General features: G+C 37.0%; 3 protein-coding genes across 3 annotated transcripts; all 3 read right to left on the minus strand.

Moving 5' to 3' along the window:
• Window positions 1–7,852: 7,852 nt before the first annotated feature.
• On the minus strand, window positions 7,853–9,337 carry LOC142635895 (uncharacterized). The gene is made up of 2 exons (XM_075809954.1): window positions 9,014–9,337; window positions 7,853–8,401 (listed from the first exon to the last, which is right to left on the minus strand). Exons 1-2 carry the CDS (start codon window positions 9,335–9,337, stop codon window positions 7,853–7,855), a joined length of 873 nt encoding a protein of 290 aa, XP_075666069.1.
• Window positions 9,338–12,692: 3,355 nt separating this feature from the next.
• Window positions 12,693–13,343, minus strand: LOC142635906 (uncharacterized). The gene has a single exon (XM_075809959.1). It carries the CDS (start codon window positions 13,341–13,343, stop codon window positions 12,693–12,695), a length of 651 nt encoding a protein of 216 aa, XP_075666074.1.
• Window positions 13,344–15,212: 1,869 nt separating this feature from the next.
• Window positions 15,213–15,809, minus strand: LOC142635915 (uncharacterized). The gene has a single exon (XM_075809966.1). It carries the CDS (start codon window positions 15,807–15,809, stop codon window positions 15,213–15,215), a length of 597 nt encoding a protein of 198 aa, XP_075666081.1.
• Window positions 15,810–17,888: the final 2,079 nt, after the last annotated feature.

Below are 17,888 nucleotides of genomic sequence, written 5' to 3' on the forward strand. Positions count from 1 at the left end.
AAGGCATTCACGTTGCCAAATATGGGTTTAGGGGTAATAGAATAGGAAAATTTGTGCGTGGAATTGCTTGTTATTATAACTTGAGTAATTGGTGAGTTATCAAAGTCCAAGAGTAAATATAATTGTTAGAAGAAGTACGACAAATAGAGAAGCAATAATTGCTATCTTAGGGTTGGAGAAAGCATGTATGGGTTCTTGTTTTGGCTCACCCCTATTTGTAGACTCATTCTTCTGTTCCCCAACAACTAATTAACTCATGTACAGTGAGAAAATTGAATAGGTGTACAGCAATAATTGTTATATATATAGAAAATGATGAATTCCGCATCTTGAGTTGAAGTGTATAGTGAGAAAGGTGAATATTTTTTTAGCTTAAAAAAAATTGTAATAGGGGGAAATCAAATTTCTAGAGTGACATGACTCAATTTCATGAATCTTAGAACTGTTTGGTACATGTGTTTAAATATATATTTTCAATTTTAAATAATATTACACCAATTTTCACACATTTTTTTACTTACATTAATTTTTAAAAAATACAAATAACGTTATAAGAACAACGTTATCAAATGACCCATTGAAAAACCAAAACTTGAATAGGTGGCCTACAAATTTGAAGTTATACTTATCACTTGGAATAGGGGAAAATCTAAACTAAAAAAATTCCAGCTAAAGGGGGCCAAACTAATTTGAACTCCTATTTTAAAGGAGTTATTAGGAGGTCATGACCTTTGGAAGGACGACAGGAGGAAAGCATTTCTCCCCCATCCCCCGTTTAAGGTGGGTCTATTTCTGTCGTGAGACGAGGGAAAACTTGGAGTAAAATTTATCTCGCACCTCCCCTAGTATAAGCTTACAAATTAATAAAATAAAATAAAAAAATAACTCAACAAGGAAACAACTTGCATAAAAAATAAATAAATCAAAAAAGAAGAAGGAGAAGAAAGAGAGGAGAAAAAACCTTATTCCTATTAGAAGACAAATGGCCATTCTTTTTTGTCGTATGACAGCTTCAAGATAGGAGCATTAGCATTCTTTTGGTTATTTTTTTCTAGTTTTTCTCCATTAAGTTAGCTTTTCCACATTATGACCTATGCAGTCCACTCAAGTACCTCATTTCTTACACTCACACAAAAAAGAAGAAAAAAAAAAGTAAAAAAAGACCATATCTTAAGAAAAGACAAGTGACCATTCTTTCTCGTCATGCGTCGGCTTGAAGATAGGAATATAAGTATTCTTTTAATGATTACTTTTTAGTTTTTCTTGATAAAATTAAAATTTCCACTTTGTGACTCATGTATGGTCCACTCCAGTGCCTCATTTCTTATGAATCAAGGAAAAAAAAAAGGGGGGGGGGGGGGTTGTTTGGGGGAGAAGACCTTATTCCTAAAAGAATACAAGTGGCCAATCTTTCACGTTGAATGCCAGTTTGCAGATAGGAACGTAAGCATTTCTTTTAGTGATTCTTTATAGTTTTTTTAAAATAAGTTAGATTTTCCACATTATGACGCATATATAGTCCACTTAACTACCACCTACCACTGCACATTCCAATTCTTTTTGACTTATTTTTTTGTTATTTCTATCATTTCACATGGATTTATTTATGATATTATTATAATTTTTTAGTTATGCCAAATATATAAATTTTTTGCTTGGTGAAGTTATGTTATATATGAACATAGCATGTAAGTTTTACTTGTGCAACCCATAATCTTGAGGGTAGAAAATAGGTAGAATATCTTAGGTGTAGTACATTTCATTTATTAATTAAATTCAAACATGTGATTATGTTTGATAAAAAAACATAAATAATGTCATAATTTTCAAAAACAATTAAATTCAATATAACTATATATTTGAATTTAATTCAAGAATCTAATCTATATGAGACAAGGCAAGTCGGGGTGAGATTTAATGGAGGAATTCTGTCATCTTTAATGATCAGGTGGTTTCAACATTGACAAGATACAAATGAGAGAAAAATGATGGGTGGTGGTGGATAACAAAATAGACAAAAACACAAATGTCATGGGAGATGATGGTAGTAATAAAATGTGTGTTTATATACGTATACATGGACATGGTTGACATGTCATTTTTTACTAATATTCTTTTTGTTTATCCTTAATTTCCTCTATATTTTTTTTATTCTCTTAATTTGAATTAACAAACACTTTCTCATCTGTAAATTAGTCTTCTTTGTGCATGTATGCATGTGTGTTTTCGATGCATTTCCTAGGAAAAGAAGATAAGAAGTTTGCACTTTTAGCCTTTTAAGATGTGTGAAAATGTTAATTACCTGCATGCACATGCCGCACCAGCAACATCATCCTTAGAATCCCTGGTAAATAGACTGAGTCTAGTTCGATAATTACCATTCACAGCATAGAAATCAGAGACCGCCATCATATGTAGCTCCATTCCATTTCTCCCATCATGTGGAGTTCAAATCAAGAATTTCGCCCACTCGATCGTATCACATCATCTACCATTGACTGTTTATTACCCCCAAGGCTGAGTATGAGAAGAATGATGAAAGAGAAGAGGTACTTAAGGTTTGCCATTTTCATAAAAGCATTCACTTTGCCAAATGTAGGTTTAGGGGTAATAGAATAGGTAAATATCTGTGTGGAATTGCTCGTTATTATAGCTTGAGTGATTGTTGAGTTATCAAAGTCCAAGAGTAAATATAATTGGTAAAAGTAGGACAAATAGAGAAGCAATTATTGCTATGCTTAGGATTGGAGAAAGCATGTACGGGATCTTGTTTTGGCTAACCCCTATATGTAGACTCATTCTTCTGTTCCACAAAAACCTACTCTTGTACAGGATTGATTTTTTATTAGCTTTCGGAAATTTTAGAATCTGAAAATATTTTTACTTTAAAAGAGACTGTCAAAGTTTATAAAAGGCCCATGTAAAATGAAAATAATGACACATAATTTGATTTAATTAATATTTTATTTTTCAATGATTTCTAAAACTTTTTTTTTAATATAAATTTTATATTTTTATTTATTCAAGGATTTACATCTGAATAGGATGAGATTGCAAAGTCATTATGTTTTACATCTTATCTAAGAAGATAATTGCCCTAAATCTAGGATGACAACAAGATAGGGTAGGAAAAACTTGCATAGGGCAGGACAGATAAGTCAAGACAAGACTGGGTGAAAGTATTTTGCCATTTACAATTTGAACATTATGAGAAAAAACATGAGAGAAAAAAAGTCATGGGTGGAGTGAATAATGAGAGAAACAAAAGGACAATTGCTTTGTGAAAGAATGATAGTAAAATTTGATTTGAAAAATAATTTATATATACACACACACTAGAAAGGAATGAAACAAATAAGGTAAGGAAGAATTGGTGAGGGTTTTAGGAATTTTTTCTAGATTGGTCATTAGAAAATTTAAATGATATAAAATCTAATAAATAGATAACTTGTTTATATCAATGTCACAAAAAAACACACACGTACAAATACATAAAATTTTACAATTTTCTTTCACTAACAAAGATAAATAGAAAACAAGAACTGATGGAAGAGAGAGAGAGAGAGGTGTTAATGAACCCCCTCCCCCCACCACCTCCCACACCCTTGGTCCATGCTTACAAATCTAAAAAAATTTTAAAAAAAGAGGGGAAAAAAACCTTTTCCCTAAAAGATGACAGATGACCATTCTCTTTCTATATGGCAGCTTTAAGATAGGAACATAAGCATTCTTTAGAGGTGTGGCTTATGTCTAGTGCTCCAGTGCACTGGAGCCGCACCGATTGTGACACGTGTCACAATCGCAATGCGTCCAGTGCACTGAAGCACTGGATGTAATTAAGCTGCGCCCTTCTTTTAGTGATTATTTATAGTTTTTTATGATAGATTTTCCACTTTATGATAAATCTTCTACTCAAGTACCTCCTTTCTCACTAATCATGGATAAAAAATATTTCAACATAAATTAAGAATTACTCTAATTAAAAACATATATTTCAATTTATGATGTGGAAAGAATAGAGAATTAGTCCAACCTGATTGAACCAGAGAACCTAGATGAACTCCTTTTTTTTTTGGTTCTCAATCCTAACTGATAGGCCAAAAACGTATTGACCCTTTGTGATGGATTAAGTTGATTAATTAGCCAAGTTCAATTAATTAATCAAATTAATATACAAACGCGTGGTAGCACAAACAAATCACCAATTAAACTAAGTATGCAGCGGAAAATAAATAACACGATGATTTGTTTACGAATGGGGAAAACCAATACGGCAAAAACCCCACCGGGTGAATTTAAGGTCACCACTCCCGAAACTCCACTATTATCACAACAAGCGGTTACAAGTAAAGGAATCTCAAGTACCTTACCAACCTACAGTTGAACTCTTACCCCAATACCCAATTGGACTTGTTCTGTAGTGACAATTTCTCCTTTTGATGCACGACTCCCAAGTACGTGACTAACCAAATGCGCGGATCCCAGAACGCGATCACCAACTAGAGAAGATTTGTTGGCTGCAAAGTTCTTCAATTCATCCACACGATGAAGATTAAGAAGATGCTTGGTTACAAAACCCTATGGTGCAAAGACACATCAACTTCTTCACAAGAAAGATGAACTAGGGCAAGAACTTCGTTTTAAGTTACAATTTACATGAGCAAGGAATTCTCAATACTTGTGCAACTAGCCACACTTTGACGGCCCTTAAAATAATCCTTTTATATGTCTAGGGTTAGGAGAAAAGAAGGTCCAAAAACACATCCACGGATTAGAATTAAAACAGAACTAGGAATCTGTTTTCCTTAAATCTCGACAGTTACAGGTATCGAGGTGCTGTCGAGCAGCTATCGAGCCTCAGGGCTAGAGCAGCTTCTTAAAGCTCGATAGATGCAGCTGTCGAGCTTTAATGAAGAACACTTCTCAACTTGTTTCTTGGACAGACTTGCATGGTTTTAACACTTGATCTTGAAATCTTGTTTCTTGAAGCATTAACCTCATCCTAAATCTACCCAATTACAAGTAAAGTGCGTTTTGACAAAGAATTAGCCAATTACATAAATAATGAATGACATATGTTCTAAACAAGTGAAACACATATGTCCTAACACAAACCTTCTTTAAAATTATGATAAATCTCTATAAATGTTTTGATAATTTGGTAGTTACAATAAAGGAATGGGATATTGGAATATTGGTTGGAAACACTAATGAGTATCAGTTGAGCTAAAAAACTCTTGACTATAACAACCTATATTTTTTGTTAAATCCCTATAATTAACATGTCTTCCATTTTATTAGTAGATTATCAACTATTATTTTTGGTTCTTTTATTTTTGCAGAAAAATACAAATAATTCAAAAACCAATGCTGATGTTGCCGCATTGCCAACCTTTAGTGCTGATATCCTAAAATTTGAAAATTCTCAAACAAAGAACCTTGGCCCTTCTAAGTTTGACTCTTGGTTCCATCCCTAGAGTAGACCAAGTTGATATGAGAGAAATAAAATTAAAATTAAAATAAAAAAAGCCATTTGCATCACCTACAATGTCATCTAAATTTGGATAATAGTTGTAACAAAATTTTATTTCTCCTCATGGATACATAAATTAATGTGAGTGTTTTTTGGGATTCATTAGGCAAATTTGGGGACTTATGCTATTTTAGCTAAGGAAATGCAAATTCTTTAAACAGAATAAGATATACAAATTGGGCGCTATCTAAAAGTCACTCTCATGGCTTTTCTTTTTACAACATTTTAACATTTTTAACTGAGTGAATTATGGTATACCTTTTACGAACCTTAATTGTCATGTATGTGTTCTCTCCGGGCAAATACTACTTGTCTTAAGAGTAGTGCTCCAAGCTCTCACAAAGGGGGCAGGCTCTATGGTAGGTCCCACCTCCTTTGTAAGAGCATGGAGAGCTGGTGGGTCTCACAAATCCTTTTTTAGTTCTCAACATTTATGAAAGTAATTATCTCTCAGCGTTCTATGTCGGTACCATTTTGTCACAATTTTTACACAATTTTTTGAATATGATTAACTTTGATGGGTTTATATATATATATCTTTTTTTTCATTATTTCACAACTAATTAACTACCAGTGGTTTCTCAGGAAAAAAAAAAAAGAAAAAAAAAAAACCTACTTCAACAAGTAGTGACAAAAGTCATAATATTAATAAATATTAATCTAAAGAAACAATATTAATAATAATAAAAAACAAAGGACATAATTTGTTTTTTATTATATAGATTGCTGTGATTAAAATAACATATCTTTTTCCCTTGGGTTTAATAACTATGCTTGAATAATAAAAGTATTTATTCCTAAAAGAAGGTGGCCATTCTTTCTTGGAAAAAAGTGATAATAGTTTTTCTGAATTAAGTTATTAAAATCTCCACTTTATGACCCTATAGTCCAGTAAACCACCTCCCATCGCTGCACTTTCCATTTCTTTTGACTTATTTGTTATCTATCATTCAACATGGATTTATTTAGAATATCTTAATAAATTATTAGTTATCCCAAATATTTGGAAGGTTGTTGTATATGAAAACGGTTTTAGTGTAACATGTATTCAATATAAATTGTGACAAAACTTAGGTATAGTATTTGTGGCTATATAATTTCTTTATTTTTTTAAATAGTAAGTAGAATTTAAATCGTCTACTCAAACATGTGGTTGCATTGACTAATAAAATACAAATAATATTATTATTTTCTAGAACAATTAAATTCAATACAGTTATTTTATCAAAAAAAAAATCAATACAATTATGTGTAATAATAAATTAAATCTAAGATACTATACCTAAGTTCTACTCAAATTTGAGTTTAATATACTGTATGGCCTGTTGGGGATATTATACAAAAAGTAATAATGGAAGAACAAGGTTAGTACAAAAGATAAATAAAAAATAGATAACTTGGAGACACAATATCATTTTCCTTAAACAATATTTGCCCCTCACATTATTATTGCTAAGGGTTATTGCAAATTTGTCCTCAAGATACAACCAAGATGTTGGGTTCTACAAATAGCAATTCTGGAGAATGACCACAGGATTTCTTGTATTTCTCTCTAACTTATTATTATTTTTCAAGTGAACCTAAGCCTCTATATATACCCATAGAGTTATATTTCATCAAAAGACACGTATGGAGAGTTAAAATGTTTCATAAAACCGTTCACAAAGCTTGAAACCTCTTCAAACACATTGAACAATCACCTAAAAATTCTATAGAAAAATCCTGATTTTCGACTTTCGATTGATTGAGTGCTCTTTTCAATCGGTTGAATAGGAATCGAGCAGCAATCGAGTCATCCAGAAACTCTAGAATTTTTTCTTTACCATTTCGATTGATCGAGCCAAAGCTTTGACCGATTGAAAATGCTTAACTTCGAATTTTCACTTAGAAAATTCCATAACTTAAATTTTCACTTTAACAACTTTATGAAACAATATTTTTTAAACTCAAACATCATCATTATTACAACATATCCTTGTATAAACCTATAGATACAACATAACCTTCGAAAGTGTTTCTCAAACTAAAAAAAAAAAAAAAAAAAACCCTTCGAAAGTAAAATTTTTAAAATACTTTCATTTTTCGTATGAAACATACATTCAATATTAATCAATGATAATGAGGCGGTCTTATTTAGCATGTCATCCCTCTAGCAACTTTGATGTGATCCGAACGAAAGATTCTTGCTCATTCAGTTGGCAAGTGCCCTTTAAGAGTGGGGTCTCTTGATGGTGTGGAAAGCGCACAAATAAGATACAAAGTGTTAGGAATGTGTATGTTTTTTTTTTGTTTGAGAAGGAAGATAATTCATTAAAAAAACTAAACCCGAAGGTCGAGCTGAACAAAAGAAGAGATGTCTGGAGGAACAGACTCCATCCAAACCTCTAAAGGAAAAGATAATCTAGCTCTCTGAGCTAAGGCATAAGCTACAACATTGCCTTGCCTGCCAATATGAGAGAAAGAACAACTTTGAAAAGAGTTTAAATGAGACAAAATGTCTTTTAAGATGTGCCCACTCTGAGAGTGTGATACATTCCTGGCTTGTAACAATTTAATAATAGTAGTGGAGTCCCCTTCGAAAACAGAATTGTGGAAACCCGTTTCACTAGAAAAAAGTACTGCACAACAAGCAGCCATTATCTCCACCAACTCTGCTGACTGAGGTTTCATGATTTTTTCCGAGAGGGCAGCCATAACCTCTCCCTCAGAATTACGGATCACCACATCGAGCCCTGCGCCATCCGACTCCCTAAACATTGCCCCATCAAAGTTTATCTTCACAAGATTTTCCCTTGGAGGCCTCCATTTTACTGATGTTGTTGTACTTCTCACGAGAGACATCTGCTGACCATGTCTGGCTACAAAGTTCTACAGATAGTTACCTGCAAAATCTGCTAATTTGTCTAACGGAATAGTGGTTGCTTACAGGCGAGACTTGTTCCGATGATGCCAAATAGTCCAAGCCGTGACTACAAACAGAGAAAAAAAACTCGGTCTTGTCTGCACCAAGTAGATCAGTTCAGTAAAAGATCATTCCATAACCCAAGAGTTATCTAGCCACCCAAAGCTCCTTTGCGACACCTGATGGACCATCGAACATCCCCACAGAGCATGCATGACATCTTCTGGATGTCCGAAGCAGAGGTGACATACATTTTCTTGAATAATGGTCCTTCTCAATAAGTTTTCCTTCGTGGGTAACGAATTTGTGCAACACTTCCAGAGAAAGTGTTTTATTTTGCCTGGAACGTTTAGCTTCCAAACTCCCTTCCACAAATTCCTCTATACTTCCGTAGCATCAGAATCAAGTTCACCTACCCGCAGCTCCTCACTTAGGATTTTATATCCCGTCTTCACTGAATAACAGCCACTTCTTTCAGCAGGCCAGACCAAGGAATCGGGTTAGGGAGTGATACATAGGGGTAATGATTTAATGCTCAGAGCATCAGGGGGATAAAAACATTGGTCAATCAGACTTACATTCCACCATCCCGAGTTAGGATCTATGAGCATAGCCATAGAAGCATCTGGAGCAAGAACCCCTCTATGGAATAAAATTCTGCCATCATTAGCATTTGGTAACCAAGCATCTTGGAAGATTTGAATACTTTTGCCATCCCCAACTCCCCAACGGGCATGCCTTTCGATTAAATTTTTTGAGCGAAGAATGCTTTTCCATGCAAAAGAACCCGTGGTTGATCTTGCATTAAACACACTGCGATTTGGAAAATATTTGGCCTTGAACACTTTATAAAAAAGAGAGTCTGTATCATGTGACAATCTCCAAACTTGCTTTGCTAACATTGCTTCATTAAACTTGCAAAGATCTTTAAATCCCAAACCACCCTCTAATTTTGGCTTGCACAATGCCTCCTATTTCTTCCCATGAATTTTTCTCTGATCTCCTCTTTGTCCCCACCAAAATTTCCAAATAAGCATTTCAATGTCTTGGCACAGACCAACCGGGAGAGGAAAGCAACTCATAGCAAAAGTGGGGATGGCTTGAACAACAGCTTTCAATAACACTTCTTTGCCCGCTTTCAACAACACTTCTCAATTATTCAATGCATGATTGTGCACATCAAGGCTCTTTATCCCTTACATTTGGTGTCTTGACGTCCTGAATGATGGATTTTTGCTCATGCTATAGGCAAGTGCCCTTCATGAATAGGGAGCTTAACACAATAAGGCAAACGTACGTACATAAGGAAGGCAAGTACTGCAAGTGCATAAGTGAGCCAATCATGGGTAATAAGACAATATTCATCCTTAACTGTTGTGTGTGTGTGTGTGTGTGTGGAGGGATAATATTCCAAAGCATGGTGTTGACTGTTGAGCAATGGATTCCTACTTATATATTAGGCAAAATGTTGTAGGGGATACACATTTGTGTATTTAATTAAATAAATCTAGCTTTTATGATTTAAGACCATGATTAGTGGAAAAAAGTGTAGTGCTTTAAGTTACATTGGAATTCTAGGTTTATTTTGACACTAAACTCATTGGCAACTCATTGCTTCTAAATTATTTCAAAATATAGAAATAGTACTTACTCACACAACCACGTGTAGCTCTGAATCCACAGACTCTTCTATCTTAAATCTGTTGCACACAAACACCCACGTTTGTGACTTTGAGATCCCACTCAAAGGTTTTAGATCACCATCAGTAGTTGATCTTCTTATGGCAGCAACTTCTCCAACACCGGATCTTGTTTTTCTTCAAGGAATATTGCCGGTAGAATACTTGAGAGAGCTTTAGGTACAAAAACCCTAGATCTACAATTAGAGGCACAAGATGCACTCTTCTCTCTCTAAAAACCACCCCTAGGGTTAGCCTATAATGTCGTTTAAATACTGGAAAAAAGGATCACAATTTGGGTTTCAAACAAGCAAGTTATGGGCTTTTTATATTTGTTGATTTTTGCTAATATGCGACTTTCGACCGGTCGAGAACAATCGAACATCAATCGAGGGTAATTGAGAGAAATCAAACAACAATCAAGAGAATCAAATTGTATCTCACTTTTTTCACCCTGAACTTGAGTTATTTTGTCTTGGACTTGAAAATACACCATTCTAACTCAATGAGACTTAGTTTTTGTCATGGTTTGCTAACATTACAAACTCAAAACATGACAAAGTGTGTGTGTGTGTGTGTGTATATATATATGACTTTAAAAAATTGAATATTACTTAAATTCTATTATCTTGTTTTAGATATAAAATTATTATTAATTAACATAAACCACGTAGATTTTTTTTAAGAAAGTCTATAGACACAAAAAATTTGATAAAACTTGTCATACTTATTGATGTGGTAGATTGATAGTGGTAAGTAAAAGAGTGATATTAGGGGCAAACCTAGGTAAGAACTAATAAAAGTTTGCTGACTCAATTATTGTAAAAAATGTTGTGAATTTGTTAGTTTCTTGCTCTTTTTTTTTTCTTCTAAAAAGTTCTACATTTACATTATTTTTCACAACAGCTATTAAGCTGTTACTGGTTGTAATTTGAGCCCATTACAATTTTTTTTTTTTTTTGGTCATCAATAACAGCCTATAACAACCTATTACTTAGGATTTGTTGTAAAATGGTTGTGAAAAATGTTGTGAACGTGACATTTCCTTGTTTTTTTTTCTTGTTTTTCATTTGATAAAAAAATATTATTTGATTTATTGGCTAATATTTAAGCTTAATTAAATTAAAATTTGGGGCCTTCTTTCAACTTGAGGCCTTAAGCGACCACATCAATTGCTTCTGGTGTAAAGCCCACATTGACTATATATATATTGTATATTGTAATGAATAGTATATAAAATATTGTTATATTCCAAAGTTAGATTTATTTATTTACTTCTTATGCTTTTTTTTTTCGTTCAAACTTATGTTTTTTTTTAATATAGTTTGATTGATAAAACAAAATAATTCAATTTAAACCTTAATTCTAAATGTAAAAGAAACCAAAATACCTCCAAAACACTCCTCTTGTTTTGAAGCAAAATATTTTTTGTAAAATTTTTTATTTTTTATTTTCAAGTTTTTGTTTGTATATAAAATGTTGTTAAACTTGTAAAATACTTTCCGTTGATCATAAAATCTTTTGTAAAATATTGTAAAATGTTTTACCTTTAAAAATTTAATTCAAAATTATACAAAAACACATTGTGGTCCTTTCACAGTTTCACCCTCTCTATTTGGTGGCTAAGTTGCCGATATGGTAGCCTGGGCAACTAGTGCTAGCGGTCTAGTCACTAGAACTACTTTGTGATGATGGTCAGGTCACCGAAGACAGCGGTTTAGTCACCGCCATTAGCGGTCTTGCAATTGAAACTGTCGGTCTGATGATTGGTGCATACGATTAGTTTATCGAACCTCCAACTCCAATGGCTGAGCTGCCAGATTTGATAATTTGTATGTTAAAAATTTCACACATCATACAAAAACCTAAAAATAAATGTTTTATATGTAAAATATATTACTTCAAAATAAACAAGTGTAAATTAGAGACTCTTAACCTTTCTTTTCCTTTTGTGAGCCGGCTCTTAACCTTTCAAATGTGTTTGGTGACGTATTATTGTCAATTGGTCAAGCTAGTTTTTTTTTTTTTTGATGGGAAGTACGGTAACTTTATTCATGAAGAAGATAAATACAAAGCATCTTGAAATACAATGGAATCAATAATTGGTGTGCTTTCCTCTATCCAAGTTACAAAAGTATCAATTTCTTTGGCGTGCTTTGCCAAAATATATGCTGGTTTGTTTCCTTGTCTCGCCACATGTTGGAGATGACTTTGTCTGAAATCCTGTAGTCTATGCTGAACATCCATAATGAGGTTGACAATAGTAACAGGGGGTGTGATGGACCCGTTGAGAGTTTCAAAGATAGTGCTACAATCTATCTCGAAAATAACATCTCAAACTCCGAAATCCCATGCAAAAGAGATAGCTTCTTCCATTGCCTTGGCTTCAGCCTCTAGTGGGCCCAAGGGTAGCTGAAGTTGTTTACTCATGGCTGCTGTCACTGATCCTTCGTGGTCCTGAACTACAATACCGATGGCCACTGAGTTTTTAAAAATAGCAGCATCAGTGTTGATTTTGTAGTATGGGGAGGTTGGGGGGGACCCAACGTGAGTCTTGGGCTTGTCGGTGATGAGGCTTCTAGAAGTGGGCAAGCTGGAACTCTTCCAGGATAAGGCGGGCTTTGTGGAGGATTTCGTGGCTAGGTTGTCTTGGGCTGCCTAGGCGTGTTTTGTTTCTGTTGAACCACATGCACCAAGCCACAGTAACAATGAGTGCAAGCAAGTCTCTATCTACATGTTTGGTAAAGATGAGGTACCATAGGAGGTCTTTAAAGTCCCTGTAGCGAATTCCAGTGATATCAAACGGAATTCCCGAAAGTTCCCAAGTCTCGCGAGGTTGCTGGCAGTCCCATAAGAGGTGATCGGTAGCCTCAGGATCCAAACCGCAGGCTTCACACGTAGCATCCTCAAGGACTTGGCGACAACGAAGGTTGACCTTTGTGGGTAGAATATCTTGGCAAGCTTTCCACGTGAAAGTTTTGACTTTATTTGGAATTCTATGGTTCCAAACCGTATGCCAAAATAAACCTTGTTCTTGGGTGTTTGATGCGCTCCCTGAAGTTGTATCAGAAGCAAGGGATAAAGCCACCTTATATGCGCTATTGACAGAGAAGTTGCCTTCAAGCGTGTAACCCCATATTAAACGATCTGGAGGCTGGCGTCGACTGAGTGGGATGCTGAGGATGGTCTCGGTATCCGCATGGAGAAAAATCTGTTTGATGAGGGTCATGTTCCATTCCCCAGTGGTGGCGTCGATGAGTGAGTTGACAGTGGCTTCTTCGGGTAAGGTGTTTTGTGGTGATACGACTCAGAAGGTGGAAGGTCTTGGAAGCCATTTATCATGCCAAATGCGCATGGAAGCTCCGTCATCTATATGCCATTGATGGCCAGCTCGTACAATACCTTGGGCTGCCATAATACTCCGCCATGCAAAGGATGGTCTAGAGCCCAAACTGGCATGGAGAAAATCACTATGAGGGAAGTAGCGTGCTTTGAGGACCTGGTAGACTAGAGATTGAGTATTGCACTGTAAGCGCCAACCTTGTTTTGCTAAGAGGGCCAGATTAAATGACTTCAAATCACGGAAACCCAATCCTCCGTCTTTCTTTGGCATGCAAACCTTGTTCCAACTCAGCCAGGCGATTTTGTTTTTTCCATTGGTTTGTTCCCACCAAAGACTATGTACCATGGAAGTCATCTCATCGCAAAGAGAATCAGGGAGCTTGAAAACACTCATAGTATATGTGGGAATAGCTTGGGCAATAGACTTGATGAGAATTTCTTTGCCGGCTTGTGAGAGCATTTTTTCCTTCCACCCCGAGAGCTTGTTATTTAATCTTTCCTTTAAATCTTGAAATGTATTTTGTTTTGATTACCCACCAAAGAAGGTAAGCCAAGGTAGGTTGCATGTTGCCGTATTACTTCTGCACCAAAGCATTGCTTGATATCATTCTGAACGTTTTGTGGTGTGTTGTGGCTGAAGAAAAGAGATGTCTTTTCTTTGTTAAGTTGCTGACCAGAGGTTTGTTCATAGACGTCCAAGACATGTGCTAGCTGGCTGCATTCCTCCCTAGTTGCTTGGCAGAAAATGATGCTTTCATCATTAAAGAAAAGGTGAAAGATTCGTGGACCATGTGGGCACGCTGCGACACCCCAAAGTGTGCCAATTGATGTAGCTTGGCGAAGAAGCGCTGAAAGTCCCTCTACACAAAATAAAAACAAGAATGGGGAAATAGGGTCTCCTTGCCGAAGGCCCCTTGTGGGGGTGATGTGCCCTCGCAGCTTTCCATTTAGTCTAATGGAATATGTAACAGAGCTAACACATTGCATCATAAGATTCACCCATCTTTCATTAAAACCCATCTTTGTCATGATGTTTTGTAAATAACCCCATTCAACCCAGTCAAAAGCTTTACTCATGTCTAGTTTTAAGGCCATCTCACCTGTCTTACCCTTCTTTTTCTGGTTAAGGTAATGCATAGTTTCAAATGCTACTAGAACATTATCAGTAATGAGGCGGTCGGATATGAAGGCACTCTAGTTTTCACTAATAATGTCAGGGAGGAAATGTTTAAGCCTATTTGCTAAAACCTTTGAGGTAAGCCTAGAGATAATATTGCTCAGGCTGATGGCTCTGTACTGTGTAATCTTGGTGGGTTTCTTCATTTTCGGGATGAGGATAATGTGGGTTTTCTTGAATTTTGGTGGAGTAATGCCTAGGTTCAGATAGTCTAGAACAGCTTTTGTTACGCACTCACCCAATAAAGACCAAAAGTGCTGAAAAAAGAGGGGGGGCATACCATCAGGGCTAGGAGACTTTTTTGGGTGCATCTGCTTAAGTGCTCGGTGGACCTCATCAGCACGAAAGTCCTGTGTTAAGTACTCATTCATAGCATCAGTAACCACGGGTTGGACAACATCAATAATGGCAGAGGTATTAGTGGGCCCATTAGTTTGAAAAATAGAGGAGAAGTAGGCTAACACAATTTCCTCCATGGTGTGATCGTCCTTATGCCAGACCCCATTCTCATCACACAGACCCTCAATGAGATTTCTTTGCTTATGGTTGGAAGCTTTTTTGGTGAAAGAAAGAAGTATTTCAATCGCCATCGGTAATCCATAGGTGTCGTGATCTTTGGTGCCACATTGTATTTTCAGCATCAAGCCAGCAGTTGATATCCCTACGTGTTGCTTGAATTTCATTTTCATGTAGCTTGGGGTCCCTCTCTAAGAATTGTAGTTTCTTTTCAAGCCGAGCAATTTGCTTCCCCACATGCCCAAACTCGACTTTATTCCATGTTTGCAGTCTGTTATCACAACTGTCAAGGCAGTTTGTGATTTGGACTCCATTAGGTTTATAGAGTCCCTCAAGCCATGCATTTTGGACAACTTCAACCCAGCGTGGATCACGAAGCCACATGGCTTCGAAGTGAAAAGGTGGGTGGTGATGTAGACGATGAGGCCGTTGAGTGGGTAGATGGATGGCAAGCATGGCATGGTCGGACGTGGACATGGAGACATGCTGGATAGTAGCTTTTGGGAATTTTTGTTTCCATGCTGCAGTGGCAAGCGCACGATCAAGACGGATATAGGTGCGGCCTTGAGTGGGGTGGTTTCGGGACCAAGTAAAGGGAGACCCAACATATCCAAGGTCTATAAAACCACGGCGGTGAATAACCGTACGAAAACGGTCCATCTATCTAGCTGGTTGGAGGTTGCCTCCAGCTTTCTTATGTTGACTGGTTATTTCATTGTAGTCTCCAATACAAAGCCATGGGAGGTTGTTGGACTGGCCAAAGGATTCGAGCAAAGTCCAAGTTTCCTCCCTTTTGCTGGTGTCGGGGTGTCCATAGAAGCCGTTGAGTCTCCAAGGTTGACCTGTGTTAGGACAAACCACATGGGCATCAATAAACCAGCGAGAAGTTTATGACATGTACCTTAGTTTCAGGTTTCCAAAGAAGTGCTAAACCACCGCTTGAACCCTCACTGAAGACAATCAGACCCTGGTTGTAGGTCCAATACTACTTACGGTTATTCATCTATTCGGTGGTGAGCTTCATCTCCATTAAGAAGACACAGATGGGAGCTTCTTTATTCCATGATCTCTTGAGAGCCTTGATTGTTCGAGGGTTCCCAAGCCCTCGACAATTCCAGCTTAGGGTACTCCTTGTGCCCGGCGGCGTTGCAGAGCAACTGCCGCCAATCACAAGTTGTCTGCCATAAACTTGCTTAGTATTTTCGTCTCTTCTTCCAGGCATTGTTTTTTGTTGAGGCTAACGCTATCTTCTGTCTCATGAGTTTTGCACTTTTGCTTTTGGCCCATGCACGAGCCACTGTCCTCATTTGTATTCATTGCATGGTGGGTTGGTGCAAGTCTTTTCCAAGTGCGTGGCTGTGAGCCCAAGGTGTTCACGGGGTTTAAATCAATGGGATTTTTTTATAAGAATCTGCGCCCCCAAAATGTTAGGATTTTCTGTGGAAAGAGACGATTTTAGCGTGGGACATTCCTTTTGTGGGCACGTGGACTTTGGTGGGTAAGGGGATGGTGGGCTGTCAAATATGTGTATTTTAGTAGAAGGGTTTTGTGCATTTATGGATGGTGGGGACGGGTTTGGAAAATGAAGTAAATCTTGGTCAACGTCAGAGATGTGTTTATGGAAAAGGTTAGGCTTTGATAATATTTCTTGATTTGTGGGAATTGAGTGGGGATTGATTGCAGAATTTAAGGTTGTTTTCGTTTCAGAGGTCGATGTTGACGTTGGTGGTGACGTTACGGGTTGGTTGGTAGTCATTATTGTGTGGTTGGTAGACGTTACTATTTGGATGGCAGGCGTTACTGTTTGGTTGGCAGACGTTACTGTATTGATGGCAGGCATTACTGTTTGGTTGTCAGTGTTGGTTGGTGAGGGAGTTGGTCGGGTCGGTGGTGCCGGTGTTGGTTCTGGGGTTGTGGGGTGGGGTTGAAGCAGGGGTGGTGGAGGAACGGACCACCTGTGGCTGTTGGAGGTTCGCCCCTGCAGCGCGTAGCCAGGCTCCATATTATTGTTCTTCTTTGGGCAAGGTTTCGCCACTGTCAATCCAAAGCTTGCAGTCTCGTTCATCGTGGTTGATGAGGCCACACCAGTAGCAAAAAATGGGCATGCATTCGTACTGGAAAGATATCTAGAGCGGTTTCGAGTCTCCCATGTTGATGAACCTAACCTCGACAAAGTGGTTGTGTAATATCCAGTTGAACTCGGACTCGAATGTATCGTCCACAACATTCACCATTCGAAGAGATGTCCACTTGTTCGACGGAGCCCAGAATTCGTCCTATTGTTTCTGCGTTCTCCTTGGTCATGTGTCGGAGAGGGAGATTATGGATTTGTATCCAAAAGGATGCATAGGAGAACGTTGCGTCATTGATTGATTCGTCGTCCCTGGGCTTGTATAGACTGATTAGGTATTTATCAAAAGACCAAGGGCTTGACTGATGATCTTCATGGGTGCGCTTTCATCGTCGAAGATGATCAAAACTGTGTTGAACCAATGGCGACGCCACTCAGAAGCCAGGGTGTTCCTAGGAACACCCTGGCTTGAATTTTTTATATATAATAATTTGTTTTTTTTTTATTTGTTTACCCTTAAAAAAAATATAAGAACACCCTCAAGCAATATCAGGAACACCCTTAAAATTTTTATGCCAAACAAGTTTTGAACTAAAAGGCATATAGAGGCAGGGATGTGTGCACACATGAGGTGTGTGCTAACGCACAGTGAGGTGTGTGCTAGACTC

The sequence above is a fragment of the Castanea sativa genome, chromosome 1 (assembly GCF_040712315.1).
Source record: "Castanea sativa cultivar Marrone di Chiusa Pesio chromosome 1, ASM4071231v1".
Taxonomy (NCBI): Eukaryota; Viridiplantae; Streptophyta; class Magnoliopsida; order Fagales; family Fagaceae; genus Castanea; species Castanea sativa.

What these genes read in the sequence shown, in the direction of transcription:
- LOC142635915 (XM_075809966.1), bottom strand. Translation starts at nt 15,809, where the DNA reads ATGGACCGTTTTCGTACGGTTATTCACCGCCGTGGTTTTATAGACCTT.
- LOC142635906 (XM_075809959.1), bottom strand. Translation starts at nt 13,343, where the DNA reads ATGACCCTCATCAAACAGATTTTTCTCCATGCGGATACCGAGACCATC.
- LOC142635895 (XM_075809954.1), bottom strand. Translation starts at nt 9,337, where the DNA reads ATGTTAGCAAAGCAAGTTTGGAGATTGTCACATGATACAGACTCTCTT. An exon ending in CTAACTCGGGATGGTGGAAT is followed by an intron (nt 8,402 to 9,013) that starts GTAAGTCTGATT and finishes AACTATCTGTAG; the next exon opens with AACTTTGTAGCCAGACATGG.